Source organism: Salvelinus fontinalis, chromosome 33 (genome assembly GCF_029448725.1).
Source record: "Salvelinus fontinalis isolate EN_2023a chromosome 33, ASM2944872v1, whole genome shotgun sequence".
NCBI classification, from domain to species: Eukaryota; Metazoa; Chordata; class Actinopteri; order Salmoniformes; family Salmonidae; genus Salvelinus; species Salvelinus fontinalis.
In genome coordinates, this window is record NC_074697.1 from 49,954,139 (window position 1) to 49,978,146 (window position 24,008).

Here is a 24,008-nt window from a genome sequence, read left to right on the forward strand (position 1 = left end):
TTCATCATATAAGAATGCACAAGGATTTCAAGTCGAGTTTGACATGGAAATTGCTTGTCATCGGGACGTAACTGACCCCCCCTATTCCCTCTCACCACCACGGCCCCGTTCCCAGTTGGCTCTGCAACCAATCGGCGTAGTTGGCCACCCGGGTGTAAACCCCATAAACCCTCTGGCTCCCACACTCCTCCGGGCCCCCCCATGACACCAGGCCTTGGGCCACCCAGCGCCCGCTTCCGGGCTCCTCCATCACAAACGCCCCCCCGCTGTCCCCCAGGCACGTGTCGTGGCCACCCTCGTAGAAGCCGGCACAGAACATGTTGTCAGTGATGTTGTAGTTGATGGAGCGTGATGCATAGCTGGCCTTACACTCCTCCTGCGCCACCACAGGCAGCTTGACATACTGCAGCACGTCCGACACCATGCCCAGGTCAGAGGAGAGGGCGGTGGTGTCGGCGGCCACAGAGGCATTGGGGTTGGAGATGCCCCAGCCGGCCACCAGGCCCAGGGTGTTGAGCTGGGGGCTCTGGGGCCTGTCTTTGCCCTGGGGAGGGGGCAGGCAGACGGGCCGCACTAGCTCCCCCACGGGCACCGCCTGACTCAGCTTGACCAAGGCGATGTCGTTGTTGTAGTTGCGAGGGTCAAAGTGAGGGTGGAGGATGACTTGTTCCACAGAGCGGTTGGTGGCGTTTTGCTTGGCACGGACGTCGTGCAGGCCCAGGTAGACTCGGATGTGTTCGGGCGCCACAGGCACTACGGTGGCGCCGCGGCGTTGGGAGCGCAGAACGTGAGCGGCGGTGAGGACCCAAGACTCGGATAGCAGGGCACCGCTCCCGAACCAGCGGTCCTCCGGGACACGGGACATGTCTTCCACGGTGAGGAGGACCTGCCAGGGGAAGAGACCTGGCACAGTGCTACGTCCCCCAACAATACGCTTAATCTGTGCTGGGAAGGGCTGGGACGGCTCCCCACATACTGAAACACACAGACACAGACACAGACACACACATGCAGTGTGTGAGTTGGACTCATGCTCTCGTGATGAGGTAGCCCTGTTTGCATCTTAAAACCAGTGGCACGCTCGGTCCAAGAGAGAATTTTGAAATAGTTAAGATGATGGTTTCCTGAACAGGAGACCGGGACTCGGATCCCTACAGATCCATACACTCTTACTGTACAAACTCAACAGTTAGGCCTGTAGTAGTGAAGCTTACCTGGCAAACAGGTAGGAATTTTAGTCCCATGTTCTGAGTTGGTCCACTCTCCCTTCTCCCCACAGGTGTACATACCTGCACAGACAGTCAATAAATTACATACAGTTGAAGTCGGAAGTTTACATACACCTTAGCCAAATACATTTAAACTCCGTTTTTCACAATTCCTGACATTTAATCCTAGTAAAAATTCCCTGTTTTAGGTCAGTTAGGATCACCACTTTATTTTAAGAATGTGAAATGTCATAATAATAGCAGAGAGAATGATTTATTTAAGCTTTTATTTCTTCCGACCCACATTCCCAGTGGGTCAGAAGTTTACATACACTCAATTAGTATTTGGTAGCATTGCCTCTAAATGATTTATCTTTGGTCAAACGTTTCGGGAAGCCTTCCACAAGCTTCCCACAATAAGTTGGGTGAATTCCTCCTGAAAGAGCTGGTGTAACTGAGTCAGGTTTGTAGAACTCCTTGGTCGCACACACTTTTTCAGTTAAGACCACACATTTTCTATAGGATTGAGGTCAGGGCTTTGTGATGGCCACTCCAATACCCTAAGTCATTTTGCCACAACTTTGGAAGTATGCTTGGGGTCATTGTCCATTTGGAAGACTCATTTGCGACCAAGCTTTAACTTCCTGACTGATGTCCTGAGATGTTGCTTCAATATATCCACATCATTTCCCCATCTATTTTGTGAAGTGCACCAGTCCCTCCTGCAGCAAAGCACCCACACAACATGATTCTGCCACCCCCGTGCTTCACGGTTGGGATGGTGTTCTTCGGCTTACAAGCCTCCCCCTTTTTCCTCCAAACATAACAATGGTCATTATGGCCAAACAGTTCTATTTTTGTTTCATCAGACCAGAGGACATTTCTCAAAAAAATACGATCTTTGTCCCCATGTGCAGTTGCAAACCGTAGTCTGGCTTTTTTTATGGCGGCTTTGGAGCAGTGGCTTCTTCCCTGCTGAGCGGCCTTTCAGGTTATGTCGATATAGGAATAGCTTTATATAGATACTTTGTACCTGTTTCCTCCGCATCTTCACAAGGTCCTTTGCTGTTGTTCTGGGATTGATTTGCACTTATCACACCAAAGTACGTTCATCTCTAGGAGACAGAACGCATCTCCTCCTTCCTTTCTGAGGTCTTGGCTGATTTCTTTTGATTTTAAGGTAGGCCTTGAAATACATCCACAGGTACACCTCCAATTTGCTAAAATTATGTCAATTAGGCTACCAGTAGCTTCTAAAGCCATTACATAATTTTCTGGAATTTTCCAAGCTGTTTAAAGGCACAGTCAACTTAGTGTATGTAAACTTCTGACCTACTGGAAAAATTGTGTCAAGCGCAAAGTAGATGTCCTAACTGACTTGCCAAAACTATAGTTTGTTAACAACAAATTTGTTGAGCGGTTGAAAAACGAGTTTTAGTGACTCCAACCTAAGTATATGTAAACTTCCGACTTCAACTGTATATGCATATATACAAATAGAAATATCAGCATTGGCTCAAATCATCATAACAAATGAAAGAACCCAGAATGTTTTCTGACTAATTGACTTGATTTTGGAAAAACTCCGGGCCCATTTTCCCAATAGTGATGGCATTGAGGCTTACGAGTGTTTTAATGATGCATTGTAAAACACCCATTTCCCAAAACACCACGCAGTGCACAAGTTACAAAGTCACACTTGACTCTGCCATTGTGGGAGCTGTCCTGTACTGAAAATTATTCCAGAAATAGGCTAAAGAAGTCACTGTAAATCTTAAAAGTCATAATCTTTTACACAATACCATTTTTCCAACAAAATAATAAATATTCTGTAAATCAAATCAAACTTTATGCGCCGAATACATCAAGTCTAGACTTCACTGTGAAATGCTTACTTACAAGTCCTTAACCAACAGTGCAGTTTAAGAAGAAGAAAGTATTTACCAAGTAGGCTAAAATATAAAGTAATAATAAAAAGTAACACAATAAGAATAACAATAACGAGGTTATATACAGGGGGCACCGATACCGAGTCAGTGTGCAGGGGTACAGGCTAGTTGAGGTAATCTGTACATGTAGGTGGGGGCAAAGTGACTATGCACAGGTAACAAACAAACAGCGAGTAGCAGCAGTGTACAAGAGGGGCTGGGTCAATGGAAATTGTCCGGTGTCGATATTTATGAATTGTTCAGCAGTCTAATGGCTTGGGGGTAGAAGCTGTTGAGGAGCGTTCTGGTCCTAGACTTGGCGGTCTGGTACCGCTTGCCGTGCGGTAGAAGAGAAAACATTCTATAACTTGGGTGACTGGAGCCTCTGACAATTGTATGGGCTTTCCTCTGACAACGCATATTATATAGGTCCTGGATGGCAGGAAGCTTGGCCCCAGTGATGTACTGGGCCGTTCGCTCTACCCTCTGTAGCACCTTACGGTCAGATGCTGAGCAGCTGCCATACCAGGCGGTGATGCAAACGGTCAGGATGCTATCGATTGTGCAGCTGTGGAACCTTTTGAGGAACTGGGGCCCATGCCAAATCTTTTCAGTCTCCTGAGGGGGAAAAGGTTTTTTGTGCCCTCTTGACGACTGTCTTGGTATGTTTGGACCATGATAGTTTTTTGGCAATGTGAACACCAAGGAACTTGAAACTCTCGACCCGCTCCACTACAGCCCCGTTGATACTAATGGGGGCCTGTTCGGCCCGCCTTTTCCTGTAGTCCACGATCAGCTCCTTTGTCTTGCTCACATTGAGGGAGAGGTTGTTGTCCTGGCACAACACTGCCAGTTCTCTGACCTCCTCCCTATAGGCTGTCTCATCGTTGTCGGTGATCAGGCCTACCACTGTTGTGTCGTCAGCAAACTTAATGATATTGTTGGAGTCGTGTTTGGCCCCGCAGTCCTGGGTGAACAGGTAATACAGGAGGGGACTAAGTACACACCCCTGAGGGGCCCCAGTGTTGAGGATCAGCATGGCAGACGTGTTGTTGCCTACTCTTACCACCTGGGGGCGGCCCGTCAGGAAGTCCAGGATCCAGTTGCAGAGGGAGGTGTTTAGTCCCAGGGTCCTTAGCTTAGTGATGAGCTTCGTGGGCACTATGGTGTTGAACGCTGAGCTGTAGTCGATGAACAGCATTCTCGCATAGGTGTTCCTTTTGTCCAGGTGAGAAAGGACGGTGTGGAGTGCGATTGAGATTGCGTCATCTGTGGATCTGTTGGGGCGGAATGTGAATTGGAGTGGGTCTAGGGTGTCAGGGAGGATACTGTTGATGTGAGCCATGACCAGCCTTTCAAAGCACTTCATGGCTTCCGACGTGAGTGCCACGGGCCGATAATCATTTAGGCAGGTTACCTTCACTTCCTTGGGCACAGGGACTATGGTGGTCTGCTTGAAACATGTAGGTATTACAGACTCGGTCAGGGAGAGGTTGAAAATGTCAGTGAAGACACTTGCCAGTTGGGCCGCGCATGCTTTAAGTACACATCCTGGTAATCTGTCTGGCCCAGCGGCTTTGTGAATGTTGACTTGTTTAAAAGTTTTGTTCACATCGGCTTCCAAGAGCGTTATCACACAGTCATCCAGAACAGCTGGTGCTCTCGTGCATGCCTCAGTGTTGTTTGCCTCGAAGCGAGCATAAAAGGCATTTATCTCGTCTGGTAGGCTCGCGTCACTGGGTAGCTCGCGTCTGGGTTTCCCTTTGTAGTCCGTAATAGTTTTCCAGCCCTGCCACATCTGACGCGCGTCAGAGCCAGTGTAGTAGGATTCAATCTTAATCCTGTATTGACGCTTTGCTTGTTTGATTGTTCGTCTGAGGGCATAGTGAGATTTCCTATAAGCACCCGGATTAGTCTCCCGCTCCTTGAAAGCGGCAGCTCTAGCCGTTAGCTTGATGCGGATGTTGCCTGTAATCCATGGATTCTGGTTGGGATATGTACATACAGTCACGGTGGGGATGACGTCATCCATGCACTTATTGATGAAGCCAATGACTGAGTTGGTGTATTCCTAAATGCCATTCGATGAATCCCGGAACATATTCCAGTCTGTGCTAGCAAAACAGTCCTGTAGTGTAGCATCCGCGTCATCTGACCACTTCCGTATTGAGTACTGGTACTTCCTGCTTTAGTTTTTGCTTCTAAGCAGGAATCAGGAGGATAGAATTGTGGTCAGGTTTGCCAAATGGAGGGCGGGGGAGAGCTTTGTATGCATCTCTGTGTGTGGAGTAAAGGTGGTCTAGGATTTGTTTTCCCCTGGTTGCATATGTGACATGCTGGTAAAAATTTGGTAGAACTGATTAAAGTTTGCCTGCATTCAAGTCCCCGGCCACTAGAAGAGCTGCTTCTGGGTGAGCATTTTCTTCTTTGCTTATGGCCTTATAGAGTTGGCTGAGAGCAGTCTTAGCGCCAGGTTCGCTTTGTGGTGGTAAACAGACGGCAACGAATATTACAGATGAGAACTCTTGGTTGATAGTGTGGTCGACAACTTATCATAAGGTACTCTACCTCAGGCGAGCAATACCTCGAGACTTCTTTAACTTCATTGGGATAGGGGGCAGTATTTTCACGTCCGGATGAAAAGCGTGCCCAAAGTAAACTGCATGTTTCTCAGGCCCAGAAGATATGCATATAATTGAAAAATTTAGATAGAAAACACTCTAAAGTTTCTAAAACTGTTCAAATTATGTCTGTGAGTATAACAGAACTTATTTGGCAGGCGAAACCCGAGGACAAACCATCCAGGGATTTTTTTTCTAGTTATGCTTTATTTCTAGTTATCTCTCTTCCTTCCAGGCTTTTTATTCTTTTGACTTTATATTGCGATTGGCAACTTTCATAAATTAGGTGCATTGACCTCGTTCGTCTTTCAGTCACCTACGTGGGTATAACCAATGAGATGGCACGTGGGCACCTGCTTCTATAAACCAATGATGAGATGGGAGAGGCAGGACTTGCAGCGCGATCTGATTCAGAAATATAACTGATTTCTATTTTAGCCCTTGGCAACGCATACACTTGTTGGCGCCTGCAAGCAGTGTGGGTGCAATGATTAAATAACATAGATTTCAACATTTATTTTGCAACGCAAGCGGTGTGGTAAGTGTTTTCTCATGATTTTTGTATGCAACGTTCGATTATGTAATTCTACATTTCTTCAGTTTGTGTAAACTGTGAGCAAGAATAAATATAGTCAAAGCTGCTTGTTCCCTCAATTGCCATTTAGAAAATATCAACCTGACCTAAAAATAGCATATGATGATAATGATTTTCGTAATTGCGCAACAAATCAATGTAGCCTAATGGCAGGCAGGAATTGAGTTTCAATTAGGCCTACAGATATTCCACAATTTGTATTTGTATTTATTAAGGATCCCCATTAGCTGCTACCGAGGCAGTAGCTACTCTCCTTGCGGTCCAGCAACATTAACAGTTATATACAGTTTAAAATATTACATTTCATAACACTATACCCAATACATTAAGTGTGTTCCCTCAGTCCACTACTCAACGATCACATATTTACAATACAACATACATGTGTATGTGTGTAGAGTGTGTGGCTGTGTGTGTGTCTCTTCACAGTCCAATAAGGTGTATTTTTATCCGTTTTTAAAATCTGATTCTACTGCTTGCATCAGTTACCTGATGTGGAATAGAGTTCCATGTAGCCATAGCTCTATATAGTACTGTGAACCTCCCATAGTCTGTTCTTGACTTGGCGATTGTGAAGAGAACTTTGGTGGCATGTCCTGTGGGGTATGCATGGGTGTCCGTACTATGTGCTAGTTGTTTAAACACTTTGGTGCATTCAGCATGACAACACTTCTTACAAAAACAAACACTGAAGTCAATCTCTCCTCCACTTTGAGCAATGAGAGATTTACATGCATATTGTTAATGTTAGCTCTCCATGTGCATTTAAGGGCCAGCCATGCTGACCTGTACGGAGCCAATTGTAATTTTCCGAGGTCCCTCTTTGTGGTACCTGACCACACAACTGAACAGTAGTTCAGGTGCGACAAAACTAGAGCCTGTAGGACCAGCCTATTTGTTAGTGTTGTTAAAAAGGCAGAGCAGTGCTTTATTATGGACAGACTTCTCTTAGCTAGTGCTGTATCAACATGTTTTAACCATGACAGTTTACAATCCATGTTTACTCCAAGCAGTTTAGTGAATGATTTGCTCCAAATACAATGCTTTTAGTTTTTGAAATACTTATTCCTTGCCACCCATTCTGAAACTGCAGCTCTTTTTTTAAGTGATTTAATTCGCTGTAGTAGCTGACGTGTATGGTGTTGAGTCATTCGCACACATAGCCATATTTGCTTTACTCAAGCCCAGTGACATGCCATTAGGAAAGATTGAAAAAAGGGGCCTAGATAGCTGCTCTGGGAATTCCTGATTCTGCCTTGATTATGTTGGAGAGGTTAAATAATTAAACATGTTAAGCGACGTTACCATGATAAACCTAATATAGAGGGTTTACAGTTGCTTCACAAATCACCTAGCAACAACACCAGGCACCATGTTGGTAGACCAGAGTCAGTCTTGTGGAAGTCCTCCAATCGTTCACATGGCTGGCTGGGTTTTGCTACCACCGGAAACTTCACGAAGATTACCAATTATTTCATTTTTCTAAGAACCTAGAAAACAGAGGCAGTGGGAGAACCTATTGAAGTAAGTAAATACATTTTTTTAATATTTTAGAAAAACGATGTATTATTAGCTAGCTAGCTACAGGAATGTATTGTTCAGGCTAACTCAAATGAGCTGCTAACGTAATGTTCGCTAGCTATCTTTGCATACTGTATAGCTAGCTAAGTGAAGTAAATCTCACCAGATATTTTACTTCATATTAGCTAGTTAGTATTTATCGTTGTAACTTGAAATGCATTTGTAGCAAGGTAGCTAGCTAACCGCCATGGAAGAGTTCCAGCTGTCATAGAATGGAGAGTAGGCGCCTCTGGATAGGACAGGTTCCTTTGTGGGAGGACATTATGAAAAGATTATACAGTTCCAGTCCCCAGTGAGAAAAACTGAGGACAGATAAATACAGCAACATAATATTCAGTGCTGTCTAATTTGAGTATAAAGCAGCCTGTGTCTTTGTGATGTTTTTTTGTCCTCAGATACAGAGAGCTGTGAAACCGTTTCTGCGTCTGCAGATGAAGAGGTGCCAATGCATGTCCCAAGAGAATAAGGGTACATCCTTGTATATCATGATTTGTGTACCTATGTCAGCATTTCTTTTTTTACAAAAAAATACAAAACAAACAAAAAAATATATATAGTGGGGAGAACAAGTATTTGATACACTGCCGATTTTGCAGGTTTTCCTACTTACAAAGCATGTAGAGGTCTGTAATTTTTTATCATAGGTACACTTCAACTGTGAGAGACGGAATCTAAAACAAAAATCCAGAAAATCACATTGTATGATTTTTAAGTAATTCATTTGCATTTTATTGCATGACATAAGTATTTGATACATCAGAAAAGCAGAACTTAATATTTGGTACAGAAACCTTTGTTTGCAATTACAGAGATCATACGTTTCCTGTAGTTCTTGACCAGGTTTGGACACACTGCAGCAGGGATTTTGGCCCACTCCTCCATACAGACCTTCTCCAGATCCTTCAGGTTTCGGGGCTGTCGCTGGGCAATATGGACTTTCAGCTCCCTCCAAAGATGTTCTATTGGGTTCTGGTCTGGAGACTGGCTAGGCCACTACAGGACCTTGAGATGCTTCTTATGGAGCCACTGCTTAGTTGCCCTGGCTGTGTGTTCCGGGTCGTTGTCATGCTGGAAGACCCAGCAACGACCCATCTTCAATGCTCTTACTGAGGGAAGGAGGTTGTTGGCCAAGTTCTCGCGATACATGGCCCCATCCATCCTCCCCTCAATACGGTGCAGTCGTCCTGTCCCCTTTGCAGAAAAGCATCCCCAAAGAATGAACCTCCATGCTTCACGGTTGGGATGGTGTTCTTGGGGTTGTACTCATCCTTCTTCTTCTTCCTCCAAACACGGTGAGTGGAGTTTAGACCAAAAAGCTCTATTTTTGTCTCATCAGACCACATGACCTTCTCCCATTCCTCCTCTGGATCATCCAGATGGTCATTGGCAAACTTCAGACGGGCCTGGACATGCGCTGGCTTGAGCAGGGGGACCTTGCGTGCGCTGCAGGATTTTAATCCATGACGGCGTAGTGTGTTACTAATGGTTTTCTTTGAGACTGTGGTCTCAGCTCTCTTCAGGGCATTGACCAGGTCCTGCCATGTAGTTTTGGGCTGATCCTTCACCTTCCTCATGATCATTGATGCCCCACAAGGTGAGATCTTGCATGGAGCCCCAGACCGAGGCTGATTGACCGTCATCTTGAACCACTTTCTAATAATTGCGCAAACAGTTGTTGCCTTCTCACCAAGCTGCTTGCCTATTGTCCTGTAGCCCATCCCAGCCTTGTGCAGGTCTACAATTTTATCCCTGATGTCCTTACACAGCTCTCTGGTCTTGGCCATTGTGGAGAGGTTGGAGTCTGTTTGATTGAGTGTGTGGACAGGTGTCTTTTATACAGGTAACGAGTTCAAACAGGTGCAGTTAATACAGGTAATGAGTGGAGAACAGGAGGGCTTCTTAAAGAAAAACGAACAGGTCTGTGAGACCCGTAATTCTTACTGGTTGGTAGGTGATCAAATACTTATGTCATGCAATAAAATGCAAATTAATTACTTAAAAATCATACAATGTGATTTTCGGGATTTTTGTTTTAGATTCTGTCTCTCACAGTTGAAGTGTACCTATGATAAAAATGACAGACCTCTACATGCTTTGTAAGTAGGAAAACCTGCAAAATCGGCAGTGTATCAAATAGTTGTTCTCCCCACTGTATATATATATAAAGAAAAAAAAGGAAAAAAAAGAAGAAAAAAAAGAATTATATATATATATACATATACATATAAAAATACCTATATATAAAAATACCTAATACCTACTGGAGCAGGTCAACCCTGCTGTGTGTGCAGGCTTCTGTTCCGGCCCAGCACTAACACTCAACCTAATGAGTTGATTATTAAGTGTGCTATTGCTGGGCTTGAATAGATGTCTGCTCACCCAGTAAATCAGGGATCAGTGGAGCAAGGTTGGCCACCTCTGGTATGGGCTGAAATGATGCTTTATTAATAATAGCCTACTTGTTATTAAGATGTCCAACTAACCTTTACATTTGAGTTAGCTTGTGCACTTTGAAATTATATGAAAGTGTTAATTATTTGAAGTGAAGTGTTTAAACTTGTTTTAATTGTTAACTTAAAACTATTATTCAAGATGAACTAGTGTCAATGTTGATTAATCCCAGGTCACAATCCTGCAATAAAGAGCGGAAGGGAATCTGTCTCTAATTTGTCTGTTTCTGTGTTTTATTCTCAAATGAACACTACCTTTTAGTTCAGTGGTAAGCTCTCCAATTAGTTTTATTTGATTATCACTCTATTTTTCAGGATATCAGCCACGTGAACCCATTCATTAAGCAAATGATATTGGCCTGCAACGGCAAATCAGCCATAGGCCTACAGCAGCGGTTACCAACTCCAGTCCTTGAGTAACCCCAACAGCACACATTCTTGTTGTAACCCCGGACAACCACACCTGATTCAACTCATTGAGGGGCTGACGATTAGTTGACAAGTTGAATCAGGTGTGCTTGTCTGGGGGTACAATAAAAATGTGTACTGTCAGGGATACTCATGGATCGGAGTTGGGAACCACTGGCCTACAGTATGATGGCATTTGCCTTATGGCCATTTGCAACGCACCCATTGCCATTCTGCATCTGAAGCAAAGAATAGCTTAACTCACAGATTGTTTACATAGTATGTTCTCAATTTAAAAACGATACCAGTAGACAATGTATATGAGGCTAATCATTATACTAGTTTTTGTACATGTATTGTGCTGACATGAAATTGTTTAGTGCAAATCTAACCCCTTGTAACCTTGGTAGTGAAATGTCTGGGAGCAGATGTTAGGCTCCTTAGTTTAAAACAAACTCACAACTACTACTACCACCAAGTTCAATGACAGATACTTTTCTCCCAGAAGGTCTCAGTGGCTCTTGGAGTTGCCACTGTGATAATGAATATGGTTTGCCTAAGGTGTTTAAATTGTAAAGAAAGAATAGTTAGGCTATAAGAAAAACATTTTAATTCAATGGGGCAAGGAAAACGCAGAGATGACACACAAAATACTTTTCATTTCACCCATACAACAACATAGCCTATTATTGAAATACAGTATGTTCACAAACTCATAAACAATACTATTTAACATGTTCCAAATGACATGTTATATAGTCATACAGTATAAGGGGGCATGAGGACAAGGTGAAGGCGCTTTGTACTCAAATGGCACAACAGAATCATTTAGATTGACCAAAGCACAGCATATTACAAGCATCTTGTATAATTCAGTGATGTCTCCTTTCATATCTGGAAAAGGACAAAGTAGTAAACTGCAGCATTGCTCATCTTCACAGTGGGAATCAAGTCGATGGGTGTCTTGATAGAGGTCAGCCGGTGAACCTACAGTACATAAACAAATGAAAAGCACACCTGATGTTAGAATATACTGTAAATTCATTAGGTCATCTATATCATCAGGGCTCTTGATTGTTTGGTTGTGTTTAATTCATTCGGGTGTTTTGGTGTTGTATAAAGATTAAATCTATTGCTGGAACAACCAATCGTCAACACAGCAGGTTGTCCTACGCCATTGAGGCCTTTTTCCTATGACTGTAATGTCCATACATTTCCCCTCTTATGAACAAAGTTCTCAACAAATGATCATTGGGTCAGTACCACTGGAGTCTTTTTAGACAATAATATCCTCTTCTAGGCTATTTGGACGTCATATTGTAGAATTTGTTTCTCCCCTTTTCATAGTCATGGCTAGAAGGATCCAGCTTTTGTCAAATTAACATAAAATTTGACTTTTTGTAGCAGGTTAGTAGAAATTACACAGCAGGTTAAGATAATTAGGTTAAGGTTAGGAAAAGGTTCAGCTAAAATGCTAAAAAATATATACTTTTAACATTCATTTGACAAAAGCTGGATCCCTTCTAACCATTACCCCTTCTCATAAATCTAGATTGCATGGTTGCATCTAAGAAAAGGTTGTTTTATTGTTCTGTCAACAGAGTAGGCCTAGGCTACTGTAATCTTAAAAAAGATTCTGCTAATGTCTCCAGTCATATAAAGTGTAGTAGAATTTCTTTAAATGTTTATCAAAGGCCACATTTTTCCCGTGCAAAGGTAAGAAACCTGTAGGCCTATTCCACTACACACTCATTAATAGTCTAAATTATGACTATCCAATCTACTCATCACATTAGGAATAGTAGGCTTACATTAGTCTGCAAATGCAATGATAGATGCATACAATCCTTCGTTATAAAGCTGCATTTCTATGGTAAAAAAAATTGCTTCCTGAAATACTTGAAACTCACTCTCTATATAGCTGGCTAATGTTGGCTAACTTAGTCTTGTTCTTAACACCTGTTTAGTATAACAGCTAAACTAAAATAAAAATATTTAAAAAAACGATCGGACTTACCAGTGGGTTCAGGTCTTCACGGGTAAAAAGGTTTCTTTGCTTTTCTGACAGTTCTTGAGTCTTGTCTCGTTGGTGTTTCATGATTGCAGGTCATCTGTAAAAAAAAAAATCCTGTTGTCTTTCCTGCTTTGTTAGAGCAGCCAAATACTGCACAGAAGTTGACCGTGATGATGAATCAACTTATTTTAGGCACTGTTATCATGCAGCATGGGGTTGCCACTCGGCTGTAGTCGTCAAAATAATTGATGTGGTGGGCTTCCAACATGGCCATCAGGATGTGTCATACATCAACTGGCAACCCTCTATGTTGACCTTCAGATTATTGGTTAGGCTACAGTGAAATGCATGAGCTTTCATTTAATAGTAGCCTATAGGCCTAATATACGAATATTGAAGCTGCTCAGGTGTAGCCTAATCCAATGGTTTAGTACTAGGTAGATCTATCGATTGTACATACATATGAAAGTAATGTCAATATGTAGCCCAATCTAGCTATCATATAATTTGGTGCATTTTACAATTTGGTGCATCTCGGTTTTCCTAAAAATAAAATTGAATCCTTGCTTCCCTTGTATATAACATTGCAAACTTTTTAGGCTATTTATATTTAACAATTACATTTTCAGCGGTCACAGAGAGACAGAAACATCTTCATTCTATGTTTAGTGGAAATCGAACGACGCACTTTGCTGTTCTAAGAGTGCTCTGAGGGAGACGTTATAGTGTTTTCAAGTGCAACGTTAATAAAGACGATTTTGGGAAGCCGCTCGGAAATGTAAAGACTACCTTATGAAGGTTATATCGATGAACTTAGCCTTAAGATGCTTTTTTGGAAACCGTGCCCTGGCTCTTATAGGGACCAGAGTTTTTCCTGGTCAGGTTGCATGGTCAAGAAAACGTTGGGTCCTAAGATGGGAACATACTGTTGATCTTGGGGTGAATCTGGTACATGGACTCCCTGCAGGTGTACTGGATCTTAGAACCGAACAGGGTGCTGTTGCCAGAGCTCTCGAAGATGACGTCACCCATGGCAACCTCCCCAGGAGTCCCACAATCCACCACTGAGAGAGGAAGGAGAGGAAAAAGAGTATTAGCAAATACTGTATGGTTTGAAGAAATGGATCGACAACTGGACAAGAGTTAAAGAGGAAACATGGGACATGAGCAGCACAAACATGTCATTAGATCGGTGGATATCATTTATTCTCCATGTACTTGATAATATGAATGATTTTTTAATGACTTCAGGGTTCTCCACAGGATTTTTTTTTAACACAATCAGTCCCACCGCGACGCCGGCGAGATTTGGACTTTTAACCCCAAATCTAAGTGTGTTTGAGCTAAAGACTTCAGGTGTATACCGTTGGATTTTGTCTTCTGCATCTGTTGGTACCAACCATTAGTCTGTGTGATTAACGGGGGCTGAGCTAGAGTGGTGTTTGTGAGACAAGGATGGATCCCGAAAATGACATACCCAAATTTAACTGCCTGTAGCTCAGGACCTGAAGCAAGGATATGCATATTCTTGATACCATTTGAATGAAACACTTTGAAGTTTGTGGAAATGTGAAATTAATGTAGGAGAATATAACACATTAGATCTGGTAAAAGATAATACAAAGAAAAAAACATTTGTTTTTTTTGTACCATCATCTTTGAAATGCAAGAGGAAGGCCATAATGTATTATTCAAAACCAGGCGCAATTTAGATTTTGGCCACTAGATGGCAGCAGTGTATGTGCAACGTTTTAGACTGATCCAATGAACCATTGCATTTCTGTTCAACCGTTTGTATCAAAACTGCCCAAATGTGCCTAATTTGTTAATGAATAACTTTTCATGTTCATAACTGTGCACTCTCCTCAAACAATAGCATGGTATCCTTTCACTGTAATAGCTACTGTTTATTGGACAGTCAGTTAGATTAACAATAATTTAAGCTTTCTGCCAATATCAGATATGTCTATGTCCTGGGAAATGTTTTTATTACTTACAACCTCATGCTAATCGCATTAGCCTACGTTAGCCCAACCGTCCCGCGGGGGACCCACCAATCCTGTTTGAGTTAAAAAAACATCTGTAAAGTCTGAAATGGTTTGTGCTACAAACTATTAATGAAAAGCAGAGACTCTCACGAACATGCACATGTAACTTTTAACAAGAAACACCTGTTAATTGAAATGCATTCCAGGTGACTACCTCATGAAGCTGGTTGAGATAATGCCAACAGTGTGCAAAGCTGTCGTCAGGGGAAAGGGTGGCTACTTTGAAGAATATAAACTATATTTTGATTTGTTTAACACTTTTTGGTTACGACATGATTCCATTTGTGTAATTTCATAGTGTTGATGTCTTCACTATTATTCTACAATGTAGAAAATAGTAAAAAATAAAGAAAAACACTTGAATGATTAGATGTGTCCAAACCTTTGACTGGTACTGTAAATTGATTTTTATTAGGTTCTTGCTTTGACTGACCTATTTTAGTCAATAAAACGCATGAATGTAACTGTTTATGTAAAAAAAAAAATGGTTTTCTACTTGGTTATCATGAAAAGAAAATGGTAAAACACTTTGTGAGGCTAACTATAATGGCTGGAAATGCAGATAAATGAAAAGCGCCGAGATTTTTGAACACCCTGTAACTGCCATTTCCTTCTTTCAATTTTGACATAGTGGTGCAGCGCCTTTCTTATATTCTTTGGGGAAAACCCGGACTATTACAGACTACTGAATGGATAGGAGTCTGATGATCACCAATAAAATGACTGATAGAAGAGAGATGAGCCAACGGGAGAAAGCATATTTTAGTGGCACTGTACATCTCGTCATGTGCTCATGACGCTAAAGAATTCAGTCCACCATAGAGGTTGTGGATTCTCCATAGTGCTAAATATGGCATGCTTCTCCTTCTGCTCTGAGATTCTATGTTCTAGGCTGTGGTTATTCCATTGAATTTGTATTGGGCTCCCGAGTGGCGCACCAGTCTAAGGAACTGCATCTCAGTGCAAAGAGGCATCACTGCAGTCCCTGGTTCAAATCCAGGCTGTATCACATCTGGCTGTGATTGGGAGTCCCATAGGGCGGCGCACAATTGGGCCAGGGTAGGCTGTCATTATAAATAAGAATTTGTTCTTAACTGGCTTGCCTAGTTAACTAAATAAATACAAATAAAGTATTACAGTGAAATAAACACAAACACACTGAATAAGAAAGATTCCAGAGTTTATTGCAGTGTGTGATGTCACACTCCAGAATCAACAGTACAGTGTGATGAGGGAGACAAGGGGAAAAGATTCCTTATGACTTCCTACGATTGCTCTTCTCTCCTTGCCAATGCCATAACCTTGTAATCTAGAGAAGCACTGAACTTAAAGACACCAAGTCTGTATAGGGGTACTGGTTAGATGTCACTGCATGGCTTTAGTACAGTATCGGATTTCTTAGAATGCTGGGCAGAGATCGACGGCTCCTCCGAGATTCAATTTCTGGATGGCGGCGGATGAGAGGAGTAGGGAAAGAGGGAGAGAGAGAATACGGAGGGAGGGAAAGAGGAGACAGAGTACTGTACAATGCAAATATATACAGAGGCAGAATACAATGAAAGAACCATCTATGTGATATAGAGGCCTCATTAAACATGACACTAATATGACACTCGCACTGAACCAAATGCAATGCCATACAACATACAACATGCAGGCGCACACAACATGCAGGCGCACACACACACATGATCACTTCTTACTTTCACAAAGTGGGACAAAACTGTTCCACGAGCCATCTTTCTGACACTCGATCTGAAAGTGCTCCAGTTCCTCTCCATCCTTTCAGAGAGAGAGAGAAGAGAGGAAACATACAATTGATCAACAAAATATAGCATTTTTCAAACAGCTAAAACAGATTTTTCCTGCATCACTATGCATTATTCTATGTAAAAAAAAGTTTTATATATATAGAAAAAGACGTGTGTGTGTGTGTGTGTGTGCGTGTGCGTGTGCGTGTGCGTGTGCGTGTGCGTGTGCGTGTGTATATATATATATATATATATATATATATATATATATATATATATATATATATATATATATATATATATATATGGGGCGGCAGCGTAGCCTAGTGGTTAGAGAGTTGGACTAGTAACCGGAAGGTTGCAAGTTCAAATCCCCGAGCTGACAAGGTACAAATCTGTCGTTCTGCCCCTGAACAGGCAGTTAACCCACTGTTCCTAGGCCGTCATTGAAAATAAGAATTTGTTCTTAACTGACTTGCCTAGTTAAATAAAGGTTAAAAAAAATAAAAAAAATAATTATATATATATGAGTCTTATTCATTACAGTACATAAGTTATTGCTTGCTTTCTAAAGTCTACCAACCTTGTCAGCAGACATGCCAGCTAAGATAGTTAGACAAGCTTGCTACTCTAACTTGATTGATAGCCTGAATGGCTTCTTGGTAGCTAGTTATGAGCTGGGAATCTATCTGGGCTAGCTAAAGCCGACTTGCTAAAATTGTTAAGTGGCTAGTAGTATTACATAAGTCAAATCTGAGGGGGCCCCTATGCACGCCTCTGGTCATGGGATCGATTCCTACTGGAGCCACCCATACGAAAATGTATGCAAGCATGATTCGGTTTGGTAAAAGTGTCTGCTAAGTGGCATACATATACAGTTGGGTCCAAAATAATTATCACCCTTGATAAAGATGAGCAAAAAAGACTGTACCAAAATAAATAATACAAATACTGAGCTATATTAAATGCTCAAAGAAATGTGGGAATTTGTATTATTTTATACTAATACAAATGCTCAGAGAAGGAGACAAGTAACAAAAAATACATTAAAAAGAAAGGCACCCATATTTTCAATACTCCGCAACCTTCCCCGTGTGAGGACAACGGCACTGAGCCTTTTTCTAAAATGTTTTATGAGATTGGAGAACACATTGGGAGGGATCTTAGACAATTCCTCCATACAGAATACTTCCAGATCCTTGATATTCTTCGGCATACGCTTATGAACTGTCCTCTTTAATTCAAACCCCAGGTTGTCAATGGGGTTGATGTCCGGAGACAGCCCAAAGGCTGGCAGATAGCGATATTAAGTCATTTCATCTAAACCTCCAAAGGGAATGTGTGCAACCGCTCAAGGTCCTAAACGATATCATAACCGCCATCGATAAAAGACAGTACTGTGCAGCCGTCTTCATCGACCTGGGCAAGGCTTTCGACTCAGTCAATCACCATGTTCTTATCGGCAGACTCAACAGCCTTGGTTTCTCTAATGACTGCCTCGCCTGGTTCACCAACTACTTCTCAGATAGAGTTCAGTGTGTCAAATCGGAGGGCCTGTTGTCAGGACCTCTGGCAGTCTCTATGGGGGTGCCACAGGGTTCAATACTCGGGCTGACTCTTTTCTCTGTATATATCAATGATGTCGCTCTTGCTGCAGGTGATTCTTTGATCCACCTCTACGCAGACGACACCATTCTGTGTACATCTGGCCCTTCTTTGGAAACTGTTAACAAACCTCCAAACGAGCTTCAATGTCATACAACACTCCTTCCATGGCCTCTAACTGCTCTTAAACGCTAGTAAAACGAAATGCATGCTCTTCAACTGATCGCTGCCCGCACCCGCCCACCCGGCTAGAATCACTACTATGGACGGTTCTGACTTAGAATATGTGGACAACTATAAATACCTAGGTGTCTGGCTAGACTGTAAACTCTCCTTCCAGACTCACATTAAGCATCTCCAATCCAAAATTAAATCTAGAATCGGCTTCCCATTTCGCAACAAAGTCTCCTTCACTCATGCTGCCAAACATAACCTCGTAAAACTGACTATCCTACCGATCCTTGACCTGTATGCTCTCGTTGGCTGGTCCTCGCTACATATTCGTCGCCAAACCCACTGGCTCCAGGTCATCTATAAGTCTTTGCTAGGTAAAGCTCTGCCTTATCTCAGCTCACTGGTCACCATAGCAACACCCACCGGTAGCACGCGTTCCAGCAGGTATATTTCACTGGTCATCCCCAAAGCCAACACCTCCTTTCGCCGCCTTTCCTTCCAATTCTCTGCTGCCAATGACTGGAACGAATTGCAAAAATTGCTGAATTTGGAGACGTATATCTCCCTCACTAACTTTAAAGCATCAGCTGTTAGAGCAGCTTACCAAGCGCTGCAGCTGTACACAGCCCATCTGTAAATAGCCCATCCATCCAACTACCTACCTCATCCCATATTTGTTTTTCTGCTCTTTTGCACACCAGTATTTCTACTTTTTCTACTTCACGTTCTGACCATAGTTCTTTTTTATTTTCTTTGTTTTAGTGTGGTCAAGGGCGTGAGTTGGGTGGGTAATCTATGTTTTCTATTTCTGTGTTGGTTTTCTGTGTTTGGCCTGATATGGTTCTCAATCAGAGGCAGCTGTCAATTGTTGTCCCTGATTGGGAACCATATTTAGGTAGCCTGTTTTCTGTTGGGTTTTGTGTTTTTGTGGGTTTTTTTTTGTGTGTTTTCTGTTGGGTTTTGGGTGGTTGTTTTCTGTCTTTGTGTGTCTGCACCAGATAGAACTGTTTCGGTTTTCACTTTGTTGTTTTTGTATTTTGAGTTGTTCACTTCCATTAAATAAGATGAACAATTACCACGCTGCGCATTGGTCCTCTGATCCTTCAAACTTCTCCTCCTCGGACGAGGAGGAAGACGACAGCCGTTACAGTTAATTGCTAAATTGTAATTACTTCACTACTATGGCCTATACTATGGCCTTACCTCCTTACTTAATTTGTAAATACAGATTTCTCTATTGTGTTATTGACTGTACGTTTGTTTATCCCATGTGTAACTCTGTGTTGTTGTTTTTGTCACACTGCTTTGCTTTATCTTGCCAGGTCGCAGTTGTAGATAAATAAAGGGGAAATAAAAAAATAAAAAAATACACTTATATCCATGGACCGGTTTGTACATAAAACATTCTCCATTCAGACTGCAAAGGCTACAGTTTCCTCCTTAACCTGATTTAAAGGCAAGAAGGCCAGTGTGTTGTGTACCGTGTTCAGCCAATCAGGTTTTCACCCCTGGTCTGATAAAAGTTGTCCTTACTGAACAGTTTTTAATGACATGTATTGGATTTGTTGGCATGAACTCATTTACAGAACATTATTCATAGTTTCACAGAAAGTGAAATTATAAAGTATCACTCCAGATGCAATTCATGTAATGATTATTTGAACAGGTCTCTCTCTCTCTTTCTCAACTATGCAAGGATAATAAACGGAGAGTAGCAGCAGCTTAAAAATGTGGGTGGGGTGGGTACAATGCAAAGAGTCCAGGTAGCCATTTGATTAGTTGTTCAGTAGTCTTATGGCTTGGGAGTAGAAGCTGTTAAGAAACCTTTTGGACCTAGACTTGTGCTCCCGTTACCGCTTGCCGTGCGGTAGCAGAGAGAACAGTCTATGACTAGGGCGGCTGGAGTCTTTGGCAAATTGTTGGGCCTTCCTCTGACACCGCCTGGTATAGAGTTTCTGGACGGCAGGAAGCTTGGCCCCAGTGATGTACTGGGCCGTACGCACTGCCCTCTGTAGTGCCTTGCGGTCGGAGGCCGAGCATTTGCCATACCAGGTGGTGATGCTCTCGATTGCATCATCTGTGGATCTGTTGGTGTGGTTGGAAATTGGAGTGGGCCTAGGGTTTCTGGGATAATGGTGTTGATGTGAGCCATGACCAGCCTTTCAAAGCAATTCATGGCTACAGACGTGAGTGCTACGGGTCGGTAGTCATTTAGGCAGGTTACCTTGGTGTTCTGTAAAAAATTGTAAACTTAATCAATATGTGGATGATACTACTATTTTTAAACGTCAAATCCATATCAATCCAAAATGACAAAGTATTTAAATACGGGAACACGTTTAGATTGGAGAACCATCTAATGAGTCAACATGTAGTTCATCTGAAACATTATTACGAGAGATTAAAAACATGTATTTAGTTTTGCCAGTATAAAGACAAAGTTTAAAATCTGCAAGGGATTCCTGTATAGCTATAAAATCTAACTGTAATTTTGACAAAGCCAGATCAACAGTCGGGGTAATAGCATGTATAATAGTATCATACGCATTTAAACTCAGCAAAAAAAGAAACATCCCATTTTCAGGACCCTGTCTTTCAAAGATAATTCGTAAAAATCCAAGTAACTTCACAGATCTTCATTGTAAAGGGTTAAACACCGTTTCCCATGCTTGTTCAATGAACCATAAACAATTAATGAACATGCACCTGTGGAACGGTCATTAAGACACTAACAGCACTAACAGCTGAGAACTTAGGACACTAAAGAGGCCTTTCTACTGACTCTGAAAAACACCAAAAGAAAGATGCCCAGCTTCCCTGCTCATCTGCGTGAACATGCCTTCGGCATGCTGCAAGGAGGCACGAGGACTGCAGATGTGGCCAGGGCAATAAATTGCAATGTCGTAACTGTGAGACGCCTAAGTGTTAGGTGAAAATGATCTGTTAATTGAATGATTAGAATGTATAAAATCATAATCAATAAATGTGTAGTCTAGTCAGAATTAGGGTAAAGACAATATGTCTTTCTGGTATTTTAAACACAGACTGTCTGAGCTCGGTGCCGATCTGACTAGAGATTTGGGAGAGAACAGGGAGTACGTGTCAAGGACAAGGTCACTAATCTCTGTCGGCTGGGTAGTGAGACAGTGTGTGCGTAGCAGGACATTGTGTGCGTCTGTTTGTGTGTATGGGTGTGCGTATTATGGTTGTGTGTGTATATGTGTGTGCGTATGGTTGGGTGTGTGAATGTGTGGGCATGAGAAGTCAGTATAAAATGTATTGTTTTGTACTTTAGAACGTTCCCGTGAATAAACATTTTTAATTATTTTAGCTGGCCCCTCCGTCTGTTTCATTCGACCAGGAACTTACAAATTCTAGTTTGCAGACTGAGTAATATAATTAAATTGGGTTATGAACCTGGAACATAATTCTCCTAACACAAAGACAGTGCTACAGGGAGACAGTATGGACAGCTGATCATCCTCGCAGTGGCAGACCACATGTAACAACACCTGCACAGGATCGGTACATCCGAACATCACACCTGAGGGACAGGTACAGGACGTCAACAACAACTGCCCGAGTTACACCAGGAACACACAATCCCTCCATCAGTGCTCAGACTGTCCGCAATAGGCTGAGAGGGCTTGTTGGCCTGTTGTAAGGCAGGTCCTCACCAGACATCACCGGCAACAACGTTGCCTATGGGCACAAACCCACCGTCGCTGGACCAGACAGGACTGGCAAAAAGTGCTCTTCACTGACGAGTCGCGGTTTTTGTCTCACCAGGGGTGATGGTCGGATTCCCATTTATCGTCGAAGGAATGAGCATTACACCGAGGCCTGCACTCTGGAGCGGGATCGATTTGGAGGTGGAGGGTCCGTCATGGTCTGGGGCGGTGTGTCACAGCATTATCGGACTGAGCATGTTGTCATTTCAGGCAATCTCAACGTTGTGCGTTACAGGGAAGACATCCTCCTCCCTCATATGGTACCCTTCCTGCAGGCTCATCCTGACATGAACCTCCAGCATGACAATGCCACCAGCCATACTGCTCGTTCTGTGCGTGATTTCCTGCAAGACAGGAATGTCAGTGTTCTGCCATGGCCAGCGAAGAGCCCAGATCTCAATCCCATTGAGCACGTCTGGGACATGTTGGTTCAGAGGGTGAGGGCCATTCCCCCCCAGAAATGTCTGGGAACTTGCAGGTGCCTTGGTGGAAGAGTGGGGTAACATCTCATAGCAATAACTGCCAAATCTGGTGCAGTCCACAAGGAGGAGATGCACTGCAGTACTTACTACACTAGATATTGACTTACTTTTGATTTTGATCCCTCTTTGTTCAGGGACACATTATTCCATTTCTGTTAGTCACATGTCTGTGGAACTTCTTCAGTTTATGTCTCAGTTGTTGAATCTTGTTATGTTCAAACATGTAATTTAAACATGTTAAGTTTGCTGAAAATAAACGCAGTTGACAGTGAGGACGTTTCTTTTTTTGCTGAGTTTAGATGAAGTTTACTATTTTTTTTACAGATTGACCAATGGTGATTATATAAATAGTGAAGAGAACAGGTCCCAAAATCGACCACTGTGGTACACCTTTATGTACTTCAAGAAATTCAGACCTAACCCCATCAATCACGATGGCCTGAGTTCTGTAACTAACTGTAACGGTTCTGTAACGACAGACAAGAAGCAAGTACAGGGTGTGGATTTAATAATAAATAGGCATGAAACAAAACAAGAAGAGCGTCTGGACAGGAGAAACAGCATCAATGCTGACTCGGGAATGAGCGTAACGATGGTGGCAAGTGTGCGTAATGAGTGAACTGGTGGCCTCGAGCGTGGGAGAGGGGGAGCGGGAGCAGACGTGACACTAAGATAATCGTGAAACTACAAACAGGCGTCAGAGCTCAGGCCTATCGAGGACAACTTCTTCTGTTAAATAGCATGATCAACAGTATCAAAAGCTTTTGACAGGTTCACAAACAAAGCAGCGCATTTCATTTTAGCGTCTAAAGCATTGAGAAAATCATTAAGACCTAAAGTGGTTGCTGTAAGAGTGCTATGCTAAGGCCTAAACCCGGATTGGTTTACATTCTAAATACATTTCTCAGATAATTAAGGAGCAAAGTTGTACATTTACCTAGGATTCAAAAATCTTAGCAAGACAAGGAAGCCTAGAAATCGGGCGATAATTATTACGATCAATACTATCCCTGCCCTTATGGAGTGACAGCACAGTGCTTATTTTCATACTTTTGAAATATTTCTTTATAACATTGTTAAATACAAAATATGGGTTATTGAGCCAACATTGATGGGCACTACACACTTAAGCAGACCGGGATCCAATTGGTTACCCCCTGTGGATTTTTTGCTGTCTATTGCTAGCAAAGGATCCAGTGCTTCTTTTTCTGTCAATAGTGGGATGGTAATTGTTATGTTTTTTTTCTTTCTAATAACCCATATCTGTGTTATATTCATATGCTTTTCTAATAACCAATTTCTGTGTTCATGCAAATGACCGATTGGACGAATCCTCACTATCAGTATCTCCAATTTGGCAGTATGCCCAGAACCTTGTTTTGAGAAATACCATGCTGATATTTAAGAATGAT

The 24,008-nt window shown here is 42.3% G+C and overlaps 1 protein-coding gene across 3 annotated transcripts in view; it reads right to left on the minus strand.

The window, feature by feature from the left end:
- masp1 (MBL associated serine protease 1) overlaps positions 1–24,008 on the minus strand; it is a 65,274-nt gene continuing 41,266 nt past the window's right edge. The window contains exons 8-11 of one of the 3 annotated variants that reach the window (XM_055896591.1): positions 16,557–16,635; positions 13,732–13,869; positions 1,215–1,289; positions 1–975 (exon numbers count right to left, since the gene is read on the minus strand). In XM_055896591.1, the coding sequence (XP_055752566.1) occupies positions 92–975; positions 1,215–1,289; positions 13,732–13,869; positions 16,557–16,635 (1,176 nt within the window). In that variant the 3' untranslated portion in view covers positions 1–91. Of the gene's footprint in view, positions 976–1,214; positions 1,290–13,731; positions 13,870–16,016; positions 16,297–16,556; positions 16,636–24,008 lie in introns of those variants that run through there. The other 2 variants (XM_055896592.1, XM_055896593.1) reach the window with 2 other exon arrangements.